The sequence below is a fragment of the Centroberyx affinis genome, unplaced genomic scaffold, assembly GCF_046629955.1.
Source record: "Centroberyx affinis isolate AG114_WGS23_722 - 3 ecotype Tasmania unplaced genomic scaffold, CSIRO-AGI_Caff_v1 ptg002878l_1, whole genome shotgun sequence".
Classification (NCBI taxonomy): Eukaryota; Metazoa; Chordata; class Actinopteri; order Beryciformes; family Berycidae; genus Centroberyx; species Centroberyx affinis.
The window spans coordinates 99,162-122,640 of record NW_027281010.1 but is presented as its reverse complement, the minus strand read 5'-3'; the positions used below and the strand labels follow the sequence as shown (position 1 = coordinate 122,640).

The following is a 23,479-nucleotide window of genomic DNA, read 5'->3' as shown; positions in this document are numbered from 1 at the left end:
CCTTACAGTTGAGCTCTGAGAGGTTGGGAGTGGGGAGATCTATTATCTTGGCAGCAGTGTTGATTATGCATGTAAGTTTAACCCGGTTTGTGACAAAGAGCATGTTAAAGAGACAGGTGGAGCAGTAGAGCAGGATGGGTTGGACAATACTTTGGTACAGCAGTAGGAGGAGATGGGGGGCGACATAGAGTCCTTTGAGTTTACGGATGGCTGATCACTGACATTGCCAGTGATTTTGGCAGATTCCTCTTGATAAAGACAGCACCAAAGTCACAATGTATTTACCCCGTTGGAGGATATTTCTCCCACCGCCTTCCTTTTGGAAACACCAGTGCTCCTGAGAGATGAACAACTTGTTGAAGGACCACGAGGGAGCAACAGCATACATGGCTGATATCCTTGTGCACTGAGATTCCTCAAGACACTCAGCGACACCAGATTGAACAAAGACTAATGTCTGCTGTGACAAACATAGCTTCAGTTCTTGGGTCATTTAATTTACAACCACAGAATCAGACCTGGTAAGAAGAAAGTGGAGACCATAAAGAATATTCCTCCTCCTCAGAACACAACAGAGCTGAAACCGTCTGAGGCATGGTACATTATCTGGGATGTTACAAACCCAACCGAGCAGATGTGACCCATCTCCTTAATAACCTCTTAAGGGAAAACACAGCATGGGTATGGGGTCCAGCACAGGAGCAGGCCTGCAGAGATGTAAAGTAGCTGATGTTCGAGGCACTAGTGCTTGCTTTTTATAATGTTAACAAGCCTATCATTGTCAGTGCCAATGGAACAAGCTATGGACTAGGAGGCGTTCTGCTCCAGAGCCATTTGGGACAGCTACAGCCAGTTGCCTACTGTTCAAGAACACTAGCAGGTGCAGAGACTCGCTATGCATAAATTGAAGTGAGTGCTTAGATGATGTTTGTTTACTTGTGAGAAGTTTTACAGGTACTGTATGGCTTATACAGCTTTACAATCCAGATGGACTGTAAGCCATTGGTTCCAATGTCATCTGTCGAGCTGACAGACAAAACTGAGGCCCAAGAGGAAGCTACACAAGCATTGTAGCCAATACCTCATTCACATCTTGATGAGGTTAAAGAGCATAGGCCAAGCTTCAGGTAAACATACGCACATCATAAGTTTTGTAGGTGCTGATTTGAAAACAATTTAAAAAAGAGGGCAGAACTTGCACTAGTTTATGCTCCGATTACTATCTGTTCAGCAACATTTTGAGCCCGCAGGAGCTCTTCGTCAGGCACAAGGTATCGGTATCTAAGGTTAAATGGCTAGGCAATATACTTGATGGCCAAGATACACATCCAAAGTGCCAGAGAGCATAAAGTCCTGCTCTCCAGCAAAATATGTTCTTATCACATGTAATGGCTTGCCACTCCACTGTGACAGGATAGCAGTTTCCAATAGCCTGAGGTCAGAGGTCACAGAGAGACTTCATGACGGTCACCAGGGAATCGTCAAGTGTCAAGAATGGTGTTTTAGCGGTCAGGCAAAAGTAAAGAGATACAGACTTGTGTAGCTGCATATTCTGTCAAGCAGCAAAAGAATGAACCAGTCATCACAACACCTTTACAAAGCAGACCCTGATATCTGTGAGGTGAACAAAAAGAGTGACCTACTGGTGGTAGATTACTTTTCCAGATACACTAATATTGCATATCTACCAGACAACTGACAGTCTGATAGTCAACAACACTGTGAGGTCCCATCTTAGCAACATGTTTACCAGATGGGGTTGCCCTACTACTCTAATGACAGACCTAGGTCCTCAATTTTGTGATAAACAGTTCCAGGATGCAGAGCATATCACTTTCAGCACATCACAAGCCCTCATCTCATGGTGAAATCTGACAGAGCTGTGAGTAAACAGTAAAACTCATCCTGAAACAGAAGGATCCATTCCCAGCATTACTGAGCTACAGACCTATTCAGGCAACAGGCTTTAGCCCAGCCCAGGTAATGCTTGGACGCCGGTTGAAGACATCTATTCCCACTCTTGAGAAGAAGCTGACTCTTAAGTGGAAGCTGACTCTTAAGTGCTCTAAAGCTGGACAATGAAAACGGTTGGGCCACCACTGCTTTTGTACTATAAAAATGCAGCATGCCGAGATCCTACTTGATCCGCACTGAGAGAGACATTCTTCATAGAAACAAGAGCCACTTGCATCTTCTGTCCCTGACTACATCTCTGCCTGAGCCTGAGGAGGGTGAGGAGCTGGATGAGGAAGAACAAACACCCAGCCTGGAGAAGAAAGCATCTTACCTGTGACTCCACCACTTCCAGTGTTAACTACAGCGTGTGGCATAGTTATTGAACAGCCTTCCCACCTGAAAGGCTTTGAAGTTAACATATAGATTCCTAACCTGTAGTCTACCTGGAAGCCTAGAGTTAGGTTCCTGTTATGATTTCCAGGTAAAAGACTGGAAGACCAAAAGAGGGACTTTGGAAGTTAAAAAGAAAGGAAAACTAATTTGAAATTGCTGAAACAAAAGTTTATTGTTACGGCTTGTAAGGTGCATAGTATAGGAACGTCAGGAAAGAGAAGATTGTTTATTATTTTGAGTAGTGATACATCAGAAATCATCTTGTAATGTAGCGTAATGTGATGGATTAATGTTGACTGTGTAGTAAGGATGAGGAGTGATGCGGTTAAGTAACCAAGGCAACCAAGAGAATTTGAACCTGAACTTGGAATACATGTGCAGTACAGATAGGTTAGCCAGCCAACAAAATGATGCCAAAGTTGTATTGTACAAATGTTCTTCAGTAAACCTGCTGAAATCGGTTTGCCTCTGTGAGATTTCATGGAACATTGCATTTAGTACAATATCAACTGATTGGAGTTGAAATATATCCCTAAGTCTTTGAAAACAGAAGGTTTTCAAGGACTGCATGGATTGTCTTTGTATAACAGAATGCAAAACAGACTAAAGAATAGACTAAATTATGAGGTGTCCAATGTGTTTTGCACATTTTGTCACCTCAAAAGCACCTCGACCAATATTACTCACTCATTTGCAGTATCTCATTTTGCAGTAACAGGTAAATCAATTACTAGCTACCGGCAAATTGATTAGGACTTCATATGTCAAAAGAATTATTAGATAAAAATAGAAAGCAATAATTCTGGCAGAGTGTTGTATGGAATTAGTGCCAGTCAATGCCTAATCTCTGTCTCTACCTCTACAACATGCCTCAGGCCCCATGTGGCTTGGGCGATTGCTTGAAATCAGAGTTACCACTAGCATGCACATTTGCACTAATTTGCAACTGCCATCTGCACTGTCTGGTAAAAAGTCCTATTCCAGCTACAGGACTAAACTGTCTATTTAATTTATTTGAAACGGTCTCTTGTTTTCCTGTGTTTTTATCTTACATTGCTAAAGCAATAAAGCAGAAGATTTCTCCAATGAATTTCATATTTGTAGACACAGCACCCTTCACCTAACCATCACACTTCACGGAACAGAGCTTAGGGTCTGTACAGAGCTTAGAGTCTGTAAGTGTACTCTGTGATAACTTCATAAATAAAATGGACTGAGACAGATTCCATATGGTTCATTGGAAACAGTCTCCCCACTCAAAATAGTGAGAGTGTGAAGCCGCGGCCACACTGATCCGTCAGAAAATGGACAGAATTATTTACGGATAGATTTCTGTCCGTTGGGCTGTTTTGGAACATCAACATGTTCGCCGATTAAAAAAAAACAACTTGTATTTGTATTTTTCTCGTATTTACTAAACGGACAGTGACGAATCTGTCCATCCAGAAAAAGTTCAACTGGGTTGAACTTTCTGTCCTTCAAAACGGACGGAAATCTGACGGAGACGGACGCATCATCAGCGATGCCCAGACAACGGACAGCTCTCATTGAAAATGAATTGAAATTAACAGAGACGGACAGACACAATGGATCAGTGTGGCCGCGGCCTGAGGGAGAGAGAAACAGACAGAGACAGTGAGAAAATGCAGAGGGGGTTAATTCCCCTATTTCCTGGAAATCCATCTATTAGGGCGGGCTTTAAACCCCTGGACGTATCATCACTTCGAAGCACTTGGGGGAGTATGTGTGTGTGCAAGCACATTGGCATGTGTGTGTGTCCTGGTGAGAGCTCAGCACAAGGGACGCGACTTGGAATATCTCTCCTTCCTAATCTCCCCCTCTGAACGTGCAAGCGCTTAAGCCTGGATAACGTACCCGTGATTATGGATGATTACGGATAAGTGGGTCGGACGGACGGCGGGTGGTGCGTCTGCGTGGGCGAGAGGTTGCTGGGCAGAGGTGGCTTCCAATGTGTGCCACCAGCTCCAGGCAACACTGATGTAATGAACTATTAAAATCAGGCACAGAAAGTACTATGAAAGTATTATTGACTCGCTGTTAACTTACTGTTGTTTTGGAAGCAATCTCACTAGCACACTCATTTCCTTTATACATTATTTTACTCAATGCTACTTTGTCTAAATGCCTCATTATGTGCAAATCAAATATCATATAATCTATTTTACTACAATGCAATTTGGATGGTAAAATTGGTGCTTAGCTAGAGTGTCAAATGTACAGAGTCCCCTGGAAAAAAAAATAACATCCTAACTTTTCTTCTTACTCCAATGTTTCATGAAGTTTAAGTGAAAATGAAATAATACAAAACATGCTGTAGTTCCCTCTATTAATCTTTTATCGCATATTTTTATTATTATTATTTTTAAGATTGAGTAGTATAGTTTACAATGGACAGAGACAGGGGACAAGGGTCACAGGCCGGACTTAAACCCAGGCCATTGTGGCTACATGCTATGCACCCCAGCCAACCAAGCCAGGAAACCCCCTATATGTACAGTATATATAAATATGTGTCTGTTTTCTGAGCGCTTTACCCTGATGAAGGCTTCTTGGAGCCGCAGCGTGTCAGTCGTCAGCACTTTTTAAAATGTTCTAGCCCAGTGAATAAAGGCTTTCTACTATACATCCACATGAGTGCCTTGGAATTCTTTTTCATCTGTATTAACTCTGTGCCCCTTTCTTCCAATGAACACCAGTGGTAAGACTTTTTTCTGTTCTTTATATATATTCTTTGGTCTCCCTTGAGGCTCACCAAGTGCCTTTTTTGCAAGGAACAATCCTGCATTCATTTCTTACTTCTTAGCATTGCTGTGCCCCACTGTCGGCTTTGATGCATCCTAAAGAAAAGAAAACAGGGCCACACGGCCAGAATTTAACTTGTAACAAGATGTGAATGTGATATGAAGATTAAGGATTAAAGTAAGATGGATAACCATTCTAACCTGTTTATATGTCACTTTGGAGTTATTCCCTCCTCTGTTTTAGGATGTTCTTATTCCTATCATCATAATCTTCTGTAGTCAGACCACCTGCTGACATTAGGAATGAATGTTCAATATGAAGATGTTCTAAGAGTGTTTTTGGTAGAAGCATTCTTGCGCAAATTATTATCTACAGCAAGTGGAGCTGAAATGTCTTTCTGGGTTTTTAAGACTAATTTCTTCCAATATAGATAATTTGAGATATATAAATGAGTAGCCTCTTGAGTCTACTTGCAAAGCCCCTGTATCATTATATTATACTGTATATTACATGTAAATCAGTAGTACTGTGCTATTACACTCACATGTGGGCATGTGCATGCATACAAACTGTGTGCAACAACTGAGGTCAAGGCCACCAACAAATAACTTTTTCTCTGAACAAATCCTTGAATATTTGAAATCTGTCCCTTCTGCTTTGAAGTGGATTTATGCTTTAAGGAATTTTGGTCATGACAATTGACATGACAGCTGTCCCTTATGGTGACTAGTAGGGATTATTGAAATTATCATAAATGACAGAGACAATAAGAGGTCATAAGAGATGAAAAGTGTTCTATTTTTGTTTTTCGTTTTTTTTATGTGGAGTGAAAGTAAGGGTGCAAGTGGCTGGCACACACACACACACACACAAACACACACACACACACACACACATACTGTGCATGCAGTGGACTGACCTCTTTGCAGTGACAGCAACCTTCCTCTGGCAGTGTATGGAAACAGTGTTGGGAGCTGCTCCTCGGCCGGGCTCCAGAACAGTGTCCCACAGCGCCGAGTCACTGGGCCGCGCTGCACTGAATGACAGACCCTTCTTTACCGTGGCCCTGCAACAAACACACACACACAAGCACAAACACATACACACACACACAGAGTTCAATTAGTACGCAGTATGAATTATAATACGGACTATTAACATAACGGCATAATCTTTTGACAGATTCCTCATTGACTGACAGAGGTTTGGCATGAGTTGTGGGGAGTATGATAAAGAAAACTCATAGAATTTGTTTGTAATTTTGTTTCTTTATGCTATCTTTCAGTACCAATCACTGAACTGTGTCGTACCAACAAGGGTCTTGAAATAAAAACCATATTGTTATATTGATGTTTGTGTCCGACTGCAATACAGTATCATATAGTGGAGAATCAGTTTATGTACATTTACTTTACTGTGCAATAATGTTCTCCAAGTGGAAAATCTGACATTTTATAGCAATCTGAGCTATTGCATGCATGCGAGTGTGTGTCCATGTGTTTTTTTTGTTTCATGCCTGTGTACATGTGTTTGTTTCTTGAGAAATTGTGTGTGTGTGTGTGTGTGTGTGTGGGTATGCGTGCATCTGCTTGTGAGAGCATTTGTGTGTGCTTGTGTGTACATGTGCGTGTGTTTTGTGTGTGTGTTCATCTGTGTTTTTCCGTTCACGTTGTGCCTAACGAGGTGAGTCGCCAACAGACTGATGTGTATCCGGCTGCCGGCAGACAGAGAACCAGCAGGGGTATTTAATTCCCATTAGCACTGTGGAGATCCAGGCATCAGTTAATCAGATGTCTGATTCAGACACACACATCACTCCACTAGGAGAGCGAGAACACCACATTGCTGATAATGTGACTTGACTAGGCAGGCCTGGAGGCGTAATAACCACCTATAAGCTTGGGTTTTGAAACTTAGAGTAGATACATGACAACAGACTGGGTCACAAAGCAAGACAAAAACTTCAGATATGGGAATAATACACATGAGCAATGCAAAGTTTCACCAATCTGCACTCACATATACACTCAGTATCCACTATATTAGGTGCACCTAGATAGTATGGGGTAGAAACATTTGCCTCCAAAACAGCATAAACTATTCAAGGAGTGGATTGAACAAGGTGCTGGAAATGTTCCAAAGGGATCTTGGTCCATTCTGACTCGATAGCATCACTCGGTTCCTGCAGATTTTCCAGCACCACATTCATGATGAGAATATCCTGTATAACCTCAGCCTTAAGGTGGTCTATGGGGTTGAGATCTGAGGACTGTGCAGGCCATTGAATTAAACTAAAGTCACAAAATCCTTGTTGAGATGACGTGTGACATGGCGCATTATCCTGCTGGAAGTATCCATTTGACAAAGGGTAGACCGTGACCATGAAGAGATGCACCTGGTCAGCAACAATAATTAGGTCCACTGTGACATTCAAATGATGCTCAAATGGTGCTAAGGGGCCTAATGTGTGCCAAGAAAACTTCCCCACACCATTACACCACCTGCTGTAGCCTCATCTTCTTATACAGGAGTGGAACCCAGCAATGGTCTTCTGCTGCTGTAGCCCATCCACCTCAAGGAGAAATGTGCTCTGAGATGCCCTTAATAATAATTATATTAATAATAATAACAATAATAATAATAATATACCTATCATACCTACGTAGTCATTGTATAAATCCTATTTTTACATGTGCTGCGCTGTTGCTCACCTCCCAAAAGGAACTGCATGGAAAATCCTGCAGTCTTAAAACAGGTGAAAAGCAAGTTCAGTGGAATCCTGCTATGCCTCCCAGCGCTCACTGAGCTCTAATTTTCTTACAGAATGAGTAAAACTGCAACTGCAAAGCAGTTAACCCCTGTGCACATCTCAATATTTCATTGACTAACCCTCATTTTAGTGTATTGTGTAGTGTAATCTGAGATGGAACGATCTGAGGTGAGAAATTGCTATTTTACTGTAGATGTCAGTGGTTGAGGACCGCAAGTCGATGCAACAGAAATGCATGAATGAGGTCTCATTTCTTGCAGCTGAACAACAATCAACGAAATGAATTGAAATGAGTTTGCCAAATCAGTTATTGGTCAGATTTGTGTGATATGCTAAGATAGCTACCACAAGAAAAAAATTGTTTATGTATTACAAGGTATTGAGTATTGGAAAAATTGTTGTGTGTTCCCTTATCTATCTACATAGTTCAAAGAACATGTTCATTTTCTTTGTGTAGGTATGTATCTATCCTTATTCATATTGTTTTAGTCCAACTGAAATGTACAGTTTGAACATCAGCATAGGTATATACTGTGTGTGTGCATATCTCTGCATGACTGGGAGCTTTGCTTCAGTTTGCCACAACCTTTTATGAATGATAATGCCTTAGACATTTTTTTATGTCCTAACCAGGCCAGTGTGTCCTAAGGAGGCACTAATCTTCTCTTCTCCCTCTGGGTGTGTTCCAGCTGTGCCACTTGGCCCCTTACACACATGCACACACACACAAACACACACACACACACACTGAAAAACCTAGTTCATTCTGATCCAGGAGCCAGACAGCTTGTTGGTGGTTTCCAAGCTAACATGTAGGCTTAGAGAGGGGGAGGTGCAAGGACACGTGAGGGACCAAGGCATGGGCTGGTGGGACCAGATGTGGGGGAAAGGACTGACTAGGTCAGGAGTCCAGAAGGCCAAGAGAGGTTTAAGGCAAGGAAACACAGGGTGAAGAAAGGTGAGACGGGAAGATAGAAGGACACAGTGTATAGGAGATGAAGCTATTGAGGAAAACTGTTTCAGCTCATATTGAAGCCAAATTTTCTCAGATTATATTGCAGCCCTGGGATGTGTAATGTAATGTTGATTACCTTTCTCAACAAAAGCCTTTCATAGTAAAGATAATTAAATCATGATATTTGTCAGAATTTCTCAGAATTCGATACCGTCACACCAAAGTCTAAGCAGCAGATGCAGTGTGTATGTGTCTGTCTAAAACCAGGCATGTGTTTTCAGTCTTTGTGTGTGTGTGTGTGTGTGTGTGTGCGTGTGTGTGTGTGTTTGTGCACACGCGTGTGTGTGTATGTGTATATGTGTGTGTTGCATGAGTGCGCATTAACTCTGAGGAAACAGCTGCTAGATAGGTTCATTAGTGTCTTGTGTTATCTATTGTAACAGTCAGCGCGTTGGAAGAGATAAAACTGTCTATTCATTAGGCGATCAGGAGGAGCCGGGCTCTGTCTGTTCGTTCGTTCATGTAAAATGCTTTTCGCAATGTGCAGTGCTTAGGGGAATTACGGTATGCACTTTAGGCTGTGCAGAGCCCCAAGAGTCTTGCATGAGAGAAATACAGTGTGCCCTCATACAGCAGGCAGTATGGTAGAAGTCAAACAAGTATCAACCTGCTGGAGGCTGGTGTCTGTACATCCATATACCAGGAACTAGCTCTGGGATTTTCTAACTGTAGTGGTTAAGTAAAAGCATGAATTAAATATTTTGTTATTTCTCTTAGTTACAACAAGACTGTGCTACCACAGCACTTTGGTGTTAGGTATAGTTTTTAAAGTCAACAAAGGTTCACTCTAGGGATGCCGCGATCGATCGGCCAGCAATCGTAATCGGCCGATATTCAGTACAAATATGAGATCGGAGAATTCCGATAACGCTTTATAGTTGCCGATTGCAAAAAACGATCGATGACGCAAAACACGTGAGCCATTTCTCAGCGGAGTTGGTGTCATTGTCACATGCTAACTCATCTCAAAACATGTTGGCGGTGTGGAACTTTTACAAAGTGTGTGAGACAGATGCAACACAGGCCATCTGTAATGTATGCCAGGACAAAATACCTTGTGGGGTAAGCAAGGTGAAAAATTTCAACATAACAAATTTAATACGGCACCTTAAGTTGCATCACCCAGCGGAGCATGGCGAGTTCCTTAAGCTGACCGCGGAGAGTGAAAAAAAAAAAAGCAGAGAAAGCACCACAACGGCCGCTAAGGCAAACCACTTTAGAGAGCACCCACGTGTACAGCCGTGATAGTGAGAAGGCTAAGGCGATCACAAGAAAAGTCATGGAATGCATAGGGCTGGACGACCAATTCATCGCATGCCATGTGCGTTTGTTTACATAATGGTCTGCACTCTGCACCAGCGGAGAGGCAACTGGAAAGTCTCATTTCTCTCTCTTAAGAACATTCACTTATACAAAAACAAAGACTGAAACGGATATATATCTTCGGAGGGTGTCTCCATTTATTTAACTCGACTCAACAACACAGGCAAGTGGCAACAGTCTGAGTCTTGTGCTTCGGTTATCTCACTAAATCATGTTGCGCTACCTAGAACGCACATGGTTTTGTTTACATAATGATCAAGTAAATATTGAGGTAGAAAAAAAGAAAATGTGGATACTTTTTAACCAGGACTCAATTTGATGGATGAAATGTATGTAAAATGGAAACTGTTAGACCTATAATACTGCTATACCAGCTGCTATAACAAAACAAAAAAAACTATCGGTATGGGCGATCGGTATCGGCAGATATGGCTCATAGACGATCGCGATTGGCAGCAAAAAACCGTATCGGGGCATCCCTAGTTCACTCACTTCAATCATACATACCACCTACTCTACTCCACCACTTCAGTACCTAAAAAGTGCTAGCGGACTTGTCACATACTAAAAGTTTCTGTATCAAACTCCATTAGTTTGATACAGGATGAACAGGATCAAAGGTATCTTCCTCCATCAGGACTTTGTCACTGTCAGCAGATGGTATCAAAAAGAGAAACAACAATTAGAAAGAAAAAAAATCACAATAATGTGAGGGCATCCATTGAAGAAAAGCCCAATAATGGCTCAGAGTGGCCGCATGCTAACAAACAGCAAACAATCTGTTTCTTATTTTGGCCACAAACTGGCATTTAAATAAGTAACAAATAAAGACAGATGGACAGACAGAAAGGCACATACACACACAAACACACACATACACACAAGTTCTCTAGATGCTGGAGTGTGTTTTCAGGGTCAGTATGCATGTCCTTGTACTCCATGCACACACATTCCCAAATACACACATTTACAAATACTGACTCGTTATCAAATGCCAGCCAGACTAATCAATACAGCTGAGACAGGGTCAAGGGCAGGGTTGGCTGACAGACTGACAGACAGGCACACACACACACACACACACACACACACACACACACACACACACACAAACACAATGGCATTGTTTTTGATGCAAATCAACAACTGCTGGCAATTCAACCAATGCTGCACAAAGACATAATCGTGCAGAGATCAATTTCTGGATCAAAACAAATGGCCAGAGGCAAAGATCGACATGGATTCACCCAAACAGTGGATAAGATTGCCAGATTGGTTCCGTTTTCACAATGAATTAAAACAGAAATATGCCTCAATATGCCTAAAATAGATTAAATAATCAGATGATGAAATTATGATAATTAGGAAAATAAAAAACTGGGGCCTCGTTTAGAAAATTAATTAATAAAAATGAAAATTAATTTGGGAAAAATGAAATTTCGACTTGGTGGTTGGCTAGACTAATCATCATAACTTTTTTTAAATTATGAACAAGCCACATCATCCTCGTCATGGTGCCCATGTTTGCTAAACGTTTGTCTTCTGGGTTTGATTTTCCAACGAAAAAGCACGTGAATGCAATGCTGTTTGGCGTCCCGGATGTCGGAGCGTCCCACCAGCTTTTGAACGCACCAGAAGACGAGTAGAACAAATGCATTCAAACATCTACAAAAGTATGGTATGCTTTGGTAAATGGTCAGTAGTAATGTAAAGTATATCTGCATTCAAGTGAATGAGCTAAAACATGCAAAAACACCGCTATGGTCCTTTAACATCTGTTTTTAAAAACCTGTCATGTGAAAAAAAAACAGGCTATAGACAAGCAGGTTTTCATACAGGACTATATGCAATAAAATTTTGTATATCACCTGTGTATTTCAGATTTTTGGTGACAGCTGTCATCACTGGAGACTTAAATTAAGACTATTATCTTAACTGTTTAATTGTTAAAAAAAAATCATTTTTTTCTTCATTTGTAAAAGACAGAGGTAACGGAAAATAGAATTCCTGTTGTTGTGATCGTAGTGAAGAGTGAACTAATCGATCATTTTTCAACAAAGGACAGTCATAATATTTTACGTTTATCTTTCCAAAGTGATAAATACACATTTGTTGCATATTGAGCTTTTACCAAACTACATCCATCAATCCATTTTGCTGCTGCTTATCCAGGTCAGAGTCACAGTGACCACAGGACAAACAGAGCAGAACACCTCCAAAGGGAGGCACCCAGGGGGTCGTCCCTGGCAGGTGCCCAAAACCACCTCAACTGGCAACTCTCAATGTGGAAGAGCAGTGGCTTAACACTGAGGTCCACCCGGATCGCTGAGCTCCTCATCCTGAAGACTGAGGACAGCTACCCTGCAGAGAAACCTCATTTTGGCCGCTTGTATCCATGATCTCATTCTTTCGGTCACTACTCAGAGTTTGTGACCATAGGTGAGGGCTGCAACGAATACTGATCAGCAAATCGAGAGCTTTGCTTTGTGGCTCCCATACCTCTTTACTACTGTTTTACCAGACTCATCATTCAATTTGTTTGTTTCAAAAAGTTACAGCTTGAACCCCCCCGACTCTGTTGTTTGCCTACTAATTTTGTCAGCCATTCATGCAGAAGAGGACAAGTGCAAGGAGGCTCTTTTTATATAAATTTGGTGTCTATGTAGATGACATTCAGTGTTTCTCTCAAATTGAATATAAATATTCTCCAGATACTTCAACACTGGATATTTTCAATATATGATGCTGAACGGTTACACACACAACACAAAAATATGTTTTTTTCTGTTCATCTTTCCACCTCTTTCCGCCTCCAAATGCGAGTTCAAAGATTTTTTGATGTTCAATCTGTTGAAATGTCAGTAATTCCGTGTGATGAAAATGTTGAAAATAGATACATTTAATAACAAAGGTTATGTTTACAAGCTAAAACTGGCAGTTGGCTTATCAGGTGGATGCAATGACCCTGCCCCAAACACACATACACACACACACACACACACATACACAAACACACATACACAAACACATACAGATGCACACGGGAAATCCTGGCAGTCAGCCCAGATCATCTCTATCCCAAAGGGTTAACCTCTCGAGTCATTTTCAATCAGGGCCACAGATTATCTGGCCTAACCCTGGTGGAGTGGACTCAATCTTGGGCCAAAGAGTGAAGTAGAGCAGGGATTTCTCCCAGGAAGAATCAATCACTTTGCCAAGCTCCTCGGAGCTAGCCTTCACTTGGACTTAACCACTGGACTCAGACCGTTCCTCTTGTCCAATCTCATTCTGGCTGTGGCAGTAGGTCAGAAACACTTGGGCTGAAATCCCTGACCTAACTGGAGGGACTTCAGTAGTAGGGGGTCAGTGAATGTGGATTTGGGGGAAGTTCAGGTGGAGAGCAAATAAATCCTTAAAAATAGTCAAAACAACCCCAGAGTTAAAGGGTAAGTGTCTCTCTACCAAACTATTCACATAATTTCCCCAAAGCTTGCACAGCAGATTCAGGTCAGTGAGTGTGTGCGCGTAAGTGCATGTGTGTGTGTGTGTGTGTGTGTGTGTGTGTGTGCGTGCAGGAATGCCCATGCTTGTGTATGTAAATGCAGCAGAGCAGTGGGATTGGCGGGGCTGATCATTTCTGGACACACTGCTACAGGTTCTACTAAGTAACCTATGGGTCAACACATGTATGGGTTGTATTTCTCTCCCTATGCCTTGTTGACATCCAGCTGCAGATTACTGTGAGGTTTGGATGTTTGCAGTGATATCACTAAATCAAGGGATTAAAGAGAAAATTGTCTTGCATTTCAAACAAAAACCATTAAGCTGAGTAAAGGCTGGAAATACAAACCTCACTGAGATGGCTTTACACTTTACTGATCTAAAGCATTCTAATGAAAACAATTTTTTCCCACCCGGTGATGTGCATCGAAGGCAGCGAGTAGTGACTTTGAAAACAGATTGAACTGTGTGTTTTGGCGTGACAGAGCTGCTTTTATATTAAGTTAACTTTTACCCAAGGGAGTCAGGAAGTTGTTAGTTATTTGTTTTCCTGCTCCATTAAATAGATGCATTATTTATGAAGTCAAATATCCAGAGAACCTTGTTCAAACGTTAGTGGGATGTTGAGATATGAAAACTGGTGAATCATTTGGCAATTATTTCCCTGTCTATGGAAGAGTGCTCTCCATAACTTTCCCAGTAAGAGAGGGGTTGAGGTAGACTGCCACTAGACAGGACATAACATGTCTTTAATTTATGAAGCCAGCGGAACTGGCAGACAACACAAGTCATGTTGGCATTCAAGCATTTTACGCTGTGGCCTTGGTGGCACGCCCCATTGCTATTCAAGTGGTCTTAAGTAACCATTTAAATGCATGGAACTTATCCTTCATGAAGATGCTCAAGTATACATCGTGGTGATTCAACTTCTTTCCAGACTCTTTTTCTGCTTCACATGCTTCAGTGACAGTAAAATTCTCTGTTAAACTAAGCTCCTGTCCTCTGCAAACTGGGCAACATAGTTGAAAAATAATATTCTGTCCTGGGAATGACACATTACCCATGCAAAACACCCTATTCCTCTACTTTCTAGTTATGCATGGCTTCAAACTGTGACCCAGTAGGGAGCAAATGTGATGTTGGCATACTTACTGTATGGTTAAACTGATTCCCTGAAATATCAGTTTGTCCTCCACGTAGATCTCCCCTACCCACAGGGCAGATACAGGCTGTAGCACTGACCTACATCAATAACCTATGGACTACCTCAATAGCCATTCAAATCTAGCGTCAAGAGCACCTCTGCGCATGCAGAATAGCCAGCAGAATGCATTTACAGTAGGCCTCAACAGCTGCCCAGGACGACACACGTCACACCTATGACCTACAATTAATTTTGATATGGAAAAGTACCCCAAAAAGTGTCTATCATAGGCCAGTGTCAAATTTAACACTACAGGGCTGGCCAGCAGCCGAACTGTGGTGCACAGTTTATGTCAATTTGTTTCAATGCCCAAAGAGTGGTAAACAGGTATACTGCAACTGTAAATATTTTATACCTCCATTGCAAGCTCTCCCCAGATTTTGTGACATTGTGGTGCCCATAGAGAGAACCCTAATAAAAAGGACAATGACATATTGATCCATCAGAATGTCTTACCTGAGTGTGAAACTTTCAAGGGTAGATGCGCTAGACAGGAAGATGTAGAAAGTTGCCACTTCTGAGGTCTTCAGGGGTTTGGAGGAGGTCTGGACCACCACAGCGCCTCCTAGTCTCAGTCGAAGGAAGGTGGGGTTCCCCGGTGGAGTTCTAAGCAGATTGACACTTCCTATCCTCCTCATGGGCGTCCCTGAGCCCCCAAGACCCCCTCCCCTTCCCACTCCCACACGCTGCAGACTATCCTGGGGCACACACTGGCCTGTCTGGTCCCTCCGGCTCTGGAAGTACACCTCTACTAGGTTCCCCTGGAGCCCCTTCATTCCTTCGGTCCCTCCTGCCTCCCTGCTAGAGCTGCTTGATCGGCTAGTTGGGCTGAACCAGGCCGGTTCTGGCTTCAACTGGGCCACACAGAAACCACCTGGCGACACCAGGCATGCCCCACGAACCTCCCGAGTCTCCCAGAAGGCATATGCCGTTACACAGTGAGCCCCGTCCTTGGCTTTGGCTCCAGCCCCTTTCTTGCCATCATCTTCTCCAGACTCCATCGTTCCCTGCATCATGGTGATGTCACTTTCTGTGGGCATGTGGAAGAGGATCTTGACGATGGGGGCTGAGGAACGAACCTGGTGACCCAAAATGACTGGCAGGATCCTACGACCGCTCAGGAGCAGGTCTGGAAGAATGGGGGCATCTACAGTCACCGGGCCATATGAGGCATTGACGGCTGGCTGAAGGAGCCCAGCCCCTGGACCAGTGATGAGAAAAGTCTGCCTCTGAGCCCTCAGGCTGGAGTTCCCTGGCTGCTCTATGCTGCTCTGCCTCAGAAGCACATGGTCCACATTGAGGACCTGAAAGCCCACCGTGGGATAGACTGGGGATGGAGTGGAGAAAGTCCCAATGTCGTCAGATACCTTCTGGCTGTCCACAACTAGAGGGGCAGAAATCACAAAGAGAGGTTAGTGCTACAGGGGGCAATTTATGCTAATACTACTGCTTCAACGCAAAGTTGCAGAGATGGGTGCCAAAACTGATGAGTTCTGTGCTTGATTTGGTAACATGTGGGTAGTACTAATTAAACTAGCTATATTGCTTACTTTTGAACATGAAACATCTGTGAAAAAACAATTACTTAAAATCTTTTACTGTTACACTGAGATTGTCAATTTTGGGATCATGTATTGATTTCTTTTAACAGAAAGCACACTTTGCTCTCTTGCCTTTCAAGCAGTGATCTATAAAATCCTGTCACGCTAACAGTTGGAGAGACCATTATCGTGACCTTAACCACTATGAAACCCAATACAATTTATTTCTGTTATAAAGCTGCATTTCTGATCTCCGAATACTCCTATGATATATAATAATGGAAATGGCAAATGTCACTCAATCAATGTTCTGAGTGGTAAAAACCTCTCTTGTGATGTTCTGTGGAATAACTGTAATTAGTTTGTCCAAACACGATGCTGTATGCGACAGCACCCACTTTCTCCTGCCAAAGATGCTTGATCATTTGCCAGCCTCCATGCTGAAGTGCACAAAAATTAATGTGTAGACCTGAGTTCCCATGTAGCTTGGAGGTAACTTGTCAAAAGCTACAAGTAGGGCACTGCAGAACCTAATTTTTCCAAGTATGTCTCAAAGGATTTTACAAAGAATGAGCCTACCAAGGTCTAACTAATCAACACTCAATGACAGAACAATATGATGTAATACAGTATGCAACACAATAAAACACAAGGAAGCAAAACAAAGCACAAGACACAAAATAGTATGTTGGAGAGACATAACAGGCCTACCTAACCTAGCCTAGCCTACCTGGCACTCCCAGCATTAGACCCTCAGTGTATGCAAGAAAAAACTCCCAAGAAGACCGTATTTAAAAAAAAAATGGGAGAAACCTTTGGTGGGCCAAGTCCAAGAGGTGCCCGGACAAAACTTTCAAACCATATTTCAACAATAAATGGACAAATCTTAAACTAAAAACAAAGACTAAAAAAATAAAGATGTCAATGTTTATAATAAGTAGTATAGTAGTATAGGGACGGGATAATATATTGAAATATTGAATATATTCAATATATCGCAATACAAAAATGTGATTTACCACTTGTGCTCTTTTAGCACTAACACCCTCTGCAGATCATTTGCATGTCCCTTAAGCGATTCATAAAGCCACACCATCACACAAAAAATACTCATCTAACCGTGAGGCAGTAAGTTAAATGTTGAATTCAAACACTGCATGAAAATAGGTTTTAATATTTCACAATCACATTTCATTGTGTCATTCAGCATTATTCTGACTGAAAACAGCTTTTTGAACAATTCTAAATTCATATTTTCAACTTGCCGTTCTTGACAATTTTGCATAGTGGAATACTGTCATAATACCGTTGCCATGGAAAACACATTACTGACAGGTCTGGCTTTATAGATCTGTCTTTTAGATATGACATTGTGTTAAACGGACACATGCCTATGCTTTACCTTGATGAAAATGACACAGATGCACTTCCTCACTGGATGTGCTATGCAGATTTATAATGACACTAACCACCCTTCTGTTATTATCACAGTTCCAGTTCCAGTTTATGCATAATGACATTCTCCTGTTTGGGCAGCTGTTGTGTTCGCAGACAGAAAATTCCAAATTGTTTTGTGATTTTCTGCGCCTGCCACTTTTCTCTGAAAATACGGTTTGACAAGCATTGAGTTTGCTGCTCTGATACGTCAAGTAGTGTGGATACATTGACACGTGTGGACACTGAATATGTAACAGCTCATTAACATGCTGATTGTCACTGGCTTTCACCTGGGTGACCGCTGACAATAACGCCACGGACACGGACACCGAGCCGGTAGACAACGCTGCAGAATTTGTATGAATTATATTATATGAGTCTTTTTTATGAATACGAAGGCTCTGGCCCTCTCTATAGCTGGCATATTATTTAGTCTACAAATACTGTAGGTTGGCACTAAAAAAATGAATTCAAACACATCATTATCAATCACTAAAAAAACTTGCACACAACTGAATCTTTCTGACTACAGTGGCAGTGACGTGAGAAGTAGAGCTGGGCGATAAAACAATATTGATAATTATCGCAATAAAATTTGCCACGATAACGATGATAAACTTTTGGTATTTATTTTCAATGAAATCATTTTCAGCGTCTATACAGGGCTCACAACAAAAATAAGTTACCAACAGCCAATCAGATGGCAAGAATAAGCTTGATGTTGCTGAGGTACACACACTCTCTCAACAACAATACGATGATACAGAGTGACCACACTTGTTGAGTTACCAGAGAAGATAATACAATACGTGGTGACAGAAAAATGAGCCAGCCGGAGAAGGAAAGCATACAGTGACTGATGGAGATGGAGCAGCATCACACAACTTCTATCATATGGAAATGGTTTGGCTATCTCAAGTCTGACAAACCACAAAGCAACACTCTACACAAAATATGTTGACGCTTGTGTTAATCATGACAATGAACACCGCCAACCTCTTCCATCATGTGAAAAGGTACACAGAGCACACAGGAAGTGTGACTTGGTGGTATCATGCTACCGTTGAACACTAGCCAAGCTATTAGTGGTCCTTTGACTGCCAGCAATGCTGGAGTTCAACCTAAACAATCATGTGAAATGTCTTGAGAGAAAAAGACAATTGCCAATGCTAGTTTAAGAGAAAAAAGCTACTAATATTTGGAGCCCATGTTATAGGTATTGCCTTGTTGAGGCAATCTGAATGTAAAGTCATGTTGGTATTGATTAGTTTACATACAGTATATTACAGTATAAGAACTTTATGCTTCCTTCAGGGCTAGAGCCCTAAGCATTTTGAATATGCTTCAAACTTTAAAATGGAGCAATATATGGATATTGTGATATTATCACTATCGATCAAAATGAAAAAATATATTGTGATAATATTTTTGGCCGTATTGCCCAGCCCTACTGGACAAACCAATTACTGGAAGAAAATAAACACAAAGAGGAAACTGACCCTCTCATCCCTGAGAAGGGCACAGTTAGTAACACTGCAACACCTCTGATCATTAAGCATTAACTGACTGGTGGAAGGTCATGAGGTGAGGTGCTAAGTAACCAACATATTGATACTGACCTGATGGTTATACCTAACACTCACACGGCTGGATGTTACTATGATACACCAGACTGTGTGCATCTCAATCTGCAGATATCAAAGATAAATTAATTTCAATGAAGCCTTCTCAAAACCATTCTGATAATAAGATCTGATTATTTCCATCTTGGTTGATTCTAAATGTATAGCAACTAAGATTAAAGTTGTGATTGGGCAATTTAGCCTCTGATCTGTAGACTAAAAATTAGTATACCGATGTGAACCACACTGCTGCATATCAGTGAATGTAATATAAAATTTGTATTGATAAATGATTTAATGATTTAGTTGTTTTTTATGAAGCACCTTGATCTGTGCCATTAGACAAGAAAATGATCTTATACTTAAAATGTTATTGTAAATGCTAGGGCAAGCTCAGATGTGCTTCCTGACACAACAGGCAGTAAATCTCAACCACTGGACAACCGTGAAAGATAATGCTGCCATGAATATTCATGGTTCCCAGGCAGATATCAGAGGCTGAACTATATCATTTAGACAAGCATTAAGACAACAGCTGCACAGCTGAGTCCTACAGAAGGAGAAAAAAAGCAGCCACACGTACACTATATCCTGAATGCACACACGCACACAGGAAATCTCTCTCTCTCACACACAAACACACACACACACACACACACACACCCAGAGAGAGAGAGAGAGAGAGAGAGAGAGAGATTTAAACAGGCAATCTCAAAAACTAGTCCTCTGATATCTTTATCACCAAGAGACAGACAGCTTAACTTCATGGCTCCTAATGCAGGTTATCTCTAAACAACCACAGACACGGCTGTGCAACTTCAAGCATCTCTAATCCCACTGATGAATTTTCCCAAGGCACGGTATTGTGTAGTATATGGCGGAGTGCGTTTTGCCACTTTCATTTGGATACAGGGAAACATCAAAACGGACACAGAGATGGTAAGAGGGAAATGGGCTTGACCCCCTTGCCCCACCGCCCCCACAAAAAAGCCAAAAGAAAAAATATTTGAAATATTATAGGGTTCAATAGCCTACTCATAGGCCTCCTTATGAACGCAATAGAACGTAATAAGTAGTAGCCTAAGTTTTAGTATGGAAGCTTACCTTAATAGGTGCTTATATTTTATATAGTTAAATCCACCAAGGTCATGTCTTCATTTAGGAAAGGTTCATTTAAATACAAACCTCAATAATTTTGCCTTGTACACACAGCTGGCGATTATAAATTACTTTCCTTCTACTTTTCATACACTTTTCCATCAATAATCCCAGTAGGTCTACGCAATGGAGAATAATAAACACAAATCTGTTATTTCAGAAATGCAAAAAAATAACTTGCGTGAATGCGCTTGTTTACCACAAACCAACCACTGTCGTAAACCTCACCTTTGGTAATAGCTGTGAGAACAGCCACTGCGACAACTGGGAACACTGGACTGAGAGGAAAGTTGAGCATCATTTTGGTAAACTGGCAGGTCCTGGCCATCCGCTGTAGCGCTCCAGTACGCGCCGAAGAAAGCTTTGGTGACTGTCTGCACTCGGTTGAAAGAAAATGCTGGAAACAAACGATCACATTGTCTGGTGCCCGGTAAAGTAACTATCCCTAACTCTAGCGGGCAGGGGAGAAAACTGCCTAGAAATTCGCCAGGCCTAGTAATTCACTCTCCTGTAGGTTGGCTGACTTCTTCATCCACATAACGCTTCGTCTTGTTCCATCAGGAATGGCTTTGGTCTCTCTCCATACGCGCTAACTTTGGTTTCTGTAAACCGTGTGAGAGGGTTGTTTTGCTCCGGTAGCACGGCTCTACTTGCGGGGCAGGACAGCAACAGGCACGGCTATTCTCATGATAAAAAATCAGTAAACATGTGCAGTCTGTCAGATTAGTGAGACCCACGTGGGTAATCGCCGTTAGGGGAAGAGCTGCGAGCAAATTAAATGCACACGAGGTCAAGGGGATCAGTGATTTTTCTGAGTCATTTTGATGTTGACTCGTCAAATTTAGGATGTGATTCTGTCCTAAAGATTGAATTTAGTCTATTATGCAGGAACACATCAGCCCATCGTGACTGTTTCTATTAATTTCCCTATAATAAATAAACCTTCCGATGTTCCCATTGAAGAACTCATTTTGCTTCTTACCATCCATTGCAACACTTTTCTGTTTATATCTTTTTTTTTTTTTTTTATTAAAGTAGTCTACAGTGAAGTTCTTTGGCCATATTCACAGATGCTCATATCCAAAATAAATATTGCTTCGTATTAACCTTAACATCTTTATTTCAGCCAATTTCTGAATATAAAAAGTCAGAAGTTGTAAAAGTTTTGCCAGCTGTCAGCTGTGTATTCCCAGTCCACAGCATGACTGGGACCTTATGGTGGTGTGCAGGATGGAGCAGATGGATGCAGGCATTATAAAGCCTTGTGGTGTCATGGCACACTACACATTTGGCAAGATTGTAAAAATGATCAGCACACACTCGTGCGCACGTCCCTTTGGTCTTGTAAGTGTCCGGCTCCATTGCTAAATGTGAAGCTCTTTCCAGTATTGTCACTTTGAGACTATTTCCTCACATATTGGTACATACAGTATTCACAGATTTGAGACATATTTTCTCTGGAGAGGTCAGTGTGCTTGACATCAAATAATAAAGTACAATGAATATAAAATGTATTTTTAGTCTGTGATACTGCAGGCCTTTAGGGCACATTTAACTTCTTGCACCCTGAGTAATTATATTTTTTCATTTTTTCTGTATCACTTCATCTGTCTTGATCTAAAATTTCATACACTCTTTATGTTGAGGTACACTGAGCATCAGTGTGACTATAAAGCCTGAACTGAAACAGCATGTCATCTTGTGGCAGTGTGCCCTACAACCGGGGATGGACTGAGACGATGAGATGAGCAGTTTTGTGTCTGTGAGCCAGGGGTTATGGCTCATCAACGCTGTGTCATCCATTCTGGATCCACACTGCGACATCAGACTAAGTGCTGACATCAGATTTACAGTACAGAACACCTAGGATTTAATGAGCTGAGCCAATGCACAGACTTGTCCTCCCCGGCATCCTCTCTCCAACATCCCACCTGACTTCCTCTGAATGTTGTTCCAGGTCCTTTCAGACACTACTGTTTGATTGTCGTTAGCGTGTGTGTGTTCGCAAGGTTGTTGTCTGTGTGTATGCAAGTACACCTGTGTCAACAACACTTTATGCCTAAAATAAATCAGCTTTACTGACAGAGAATATGTCTGCCAACTAAACCCACGGTGTCCAGTGCCTCAGTGCATCCTGCTTTAATAGAAGGTGGCATCAGTGCCAAGGTGACAGCATTATGCATGCAGGCATCATTGGCGAATAAACATTTCCTTCCCTGACAGCAGAAGCTGATTAAAATAAATATGTGCCTTAGAGGGACATTTAACAATCTCTAAATGCCAATAAAACTGTGGAGAACTAATGGAGTTTGTAGGATCTCAGGAGAGTACCTTGAATTCACTACACATTCTGCAATGCTTGGGATGCAGGGTTAATGCATGCATTGCATTTAAAACAGAGAGCTTTAATTTGAGCAGTTAGTCTGTAGTTTTTGGCTGGATGTGATTATTAAAACTGACAGTGGCAGAGGCCACTGACTGTTGAGTCTGGGAATGGCTCCAGATCTCAGCTGTTGTCTCAACATGCAACCTGCTGCTGCTGCTGCTATTAGTCGATGGGAGTGGAGATGACTGAGAGGTGGTCAGATTCACCATGTGTGACCACAACCAGATAAAAAGCTGCTACCAGGTGGCTGAGAGGTTTTTGGGGGTTATTTGAAGTGGATCAACATGGTTCACCCCCCTCCCCAAAATCCCTATAATGATTTATTCTGTTTTTAAACAGGAAGCTTGATGTTCATCCAGCTGTTCAGACAGATAAATACTAACCAGAAAGAGAAATTACCACAGTGACAA

General features: G+C 41.7%; 1 protein-coding gene across 1 annotated transcript in view; it reads right to left on the bottom strand.

The window, feature by feature from the left end:
- LOC139658371 (transmembrane protein 132D) overlaps nt 1-20,984 on the bottom strand; it is a 43,926-nt gene extending 22,942 nt beyond the window's left edge. The window contains exons 1-3 of the mRNA XM_071536485.1: nt 20,912-20,984; nt 15,382-16,309; nt 6,032-6,178 (exon numbers count right to left, since the gene is read on the bottom strand). Of these exons, the coding sequence (XP_071392586.1) occupies nt 6,032-6,178; nt 15,382-16,309; nt 20,912-20,984 (1,148 nt within the window). The remainder of the gene's footprint in view (nt 1-6,031; nt 6,179-15,381; nt 16,310-20,911) is intronic.
- Between the last annotated feature and the right edge of the window lie 2,495 nt (nt 20,985-23,479).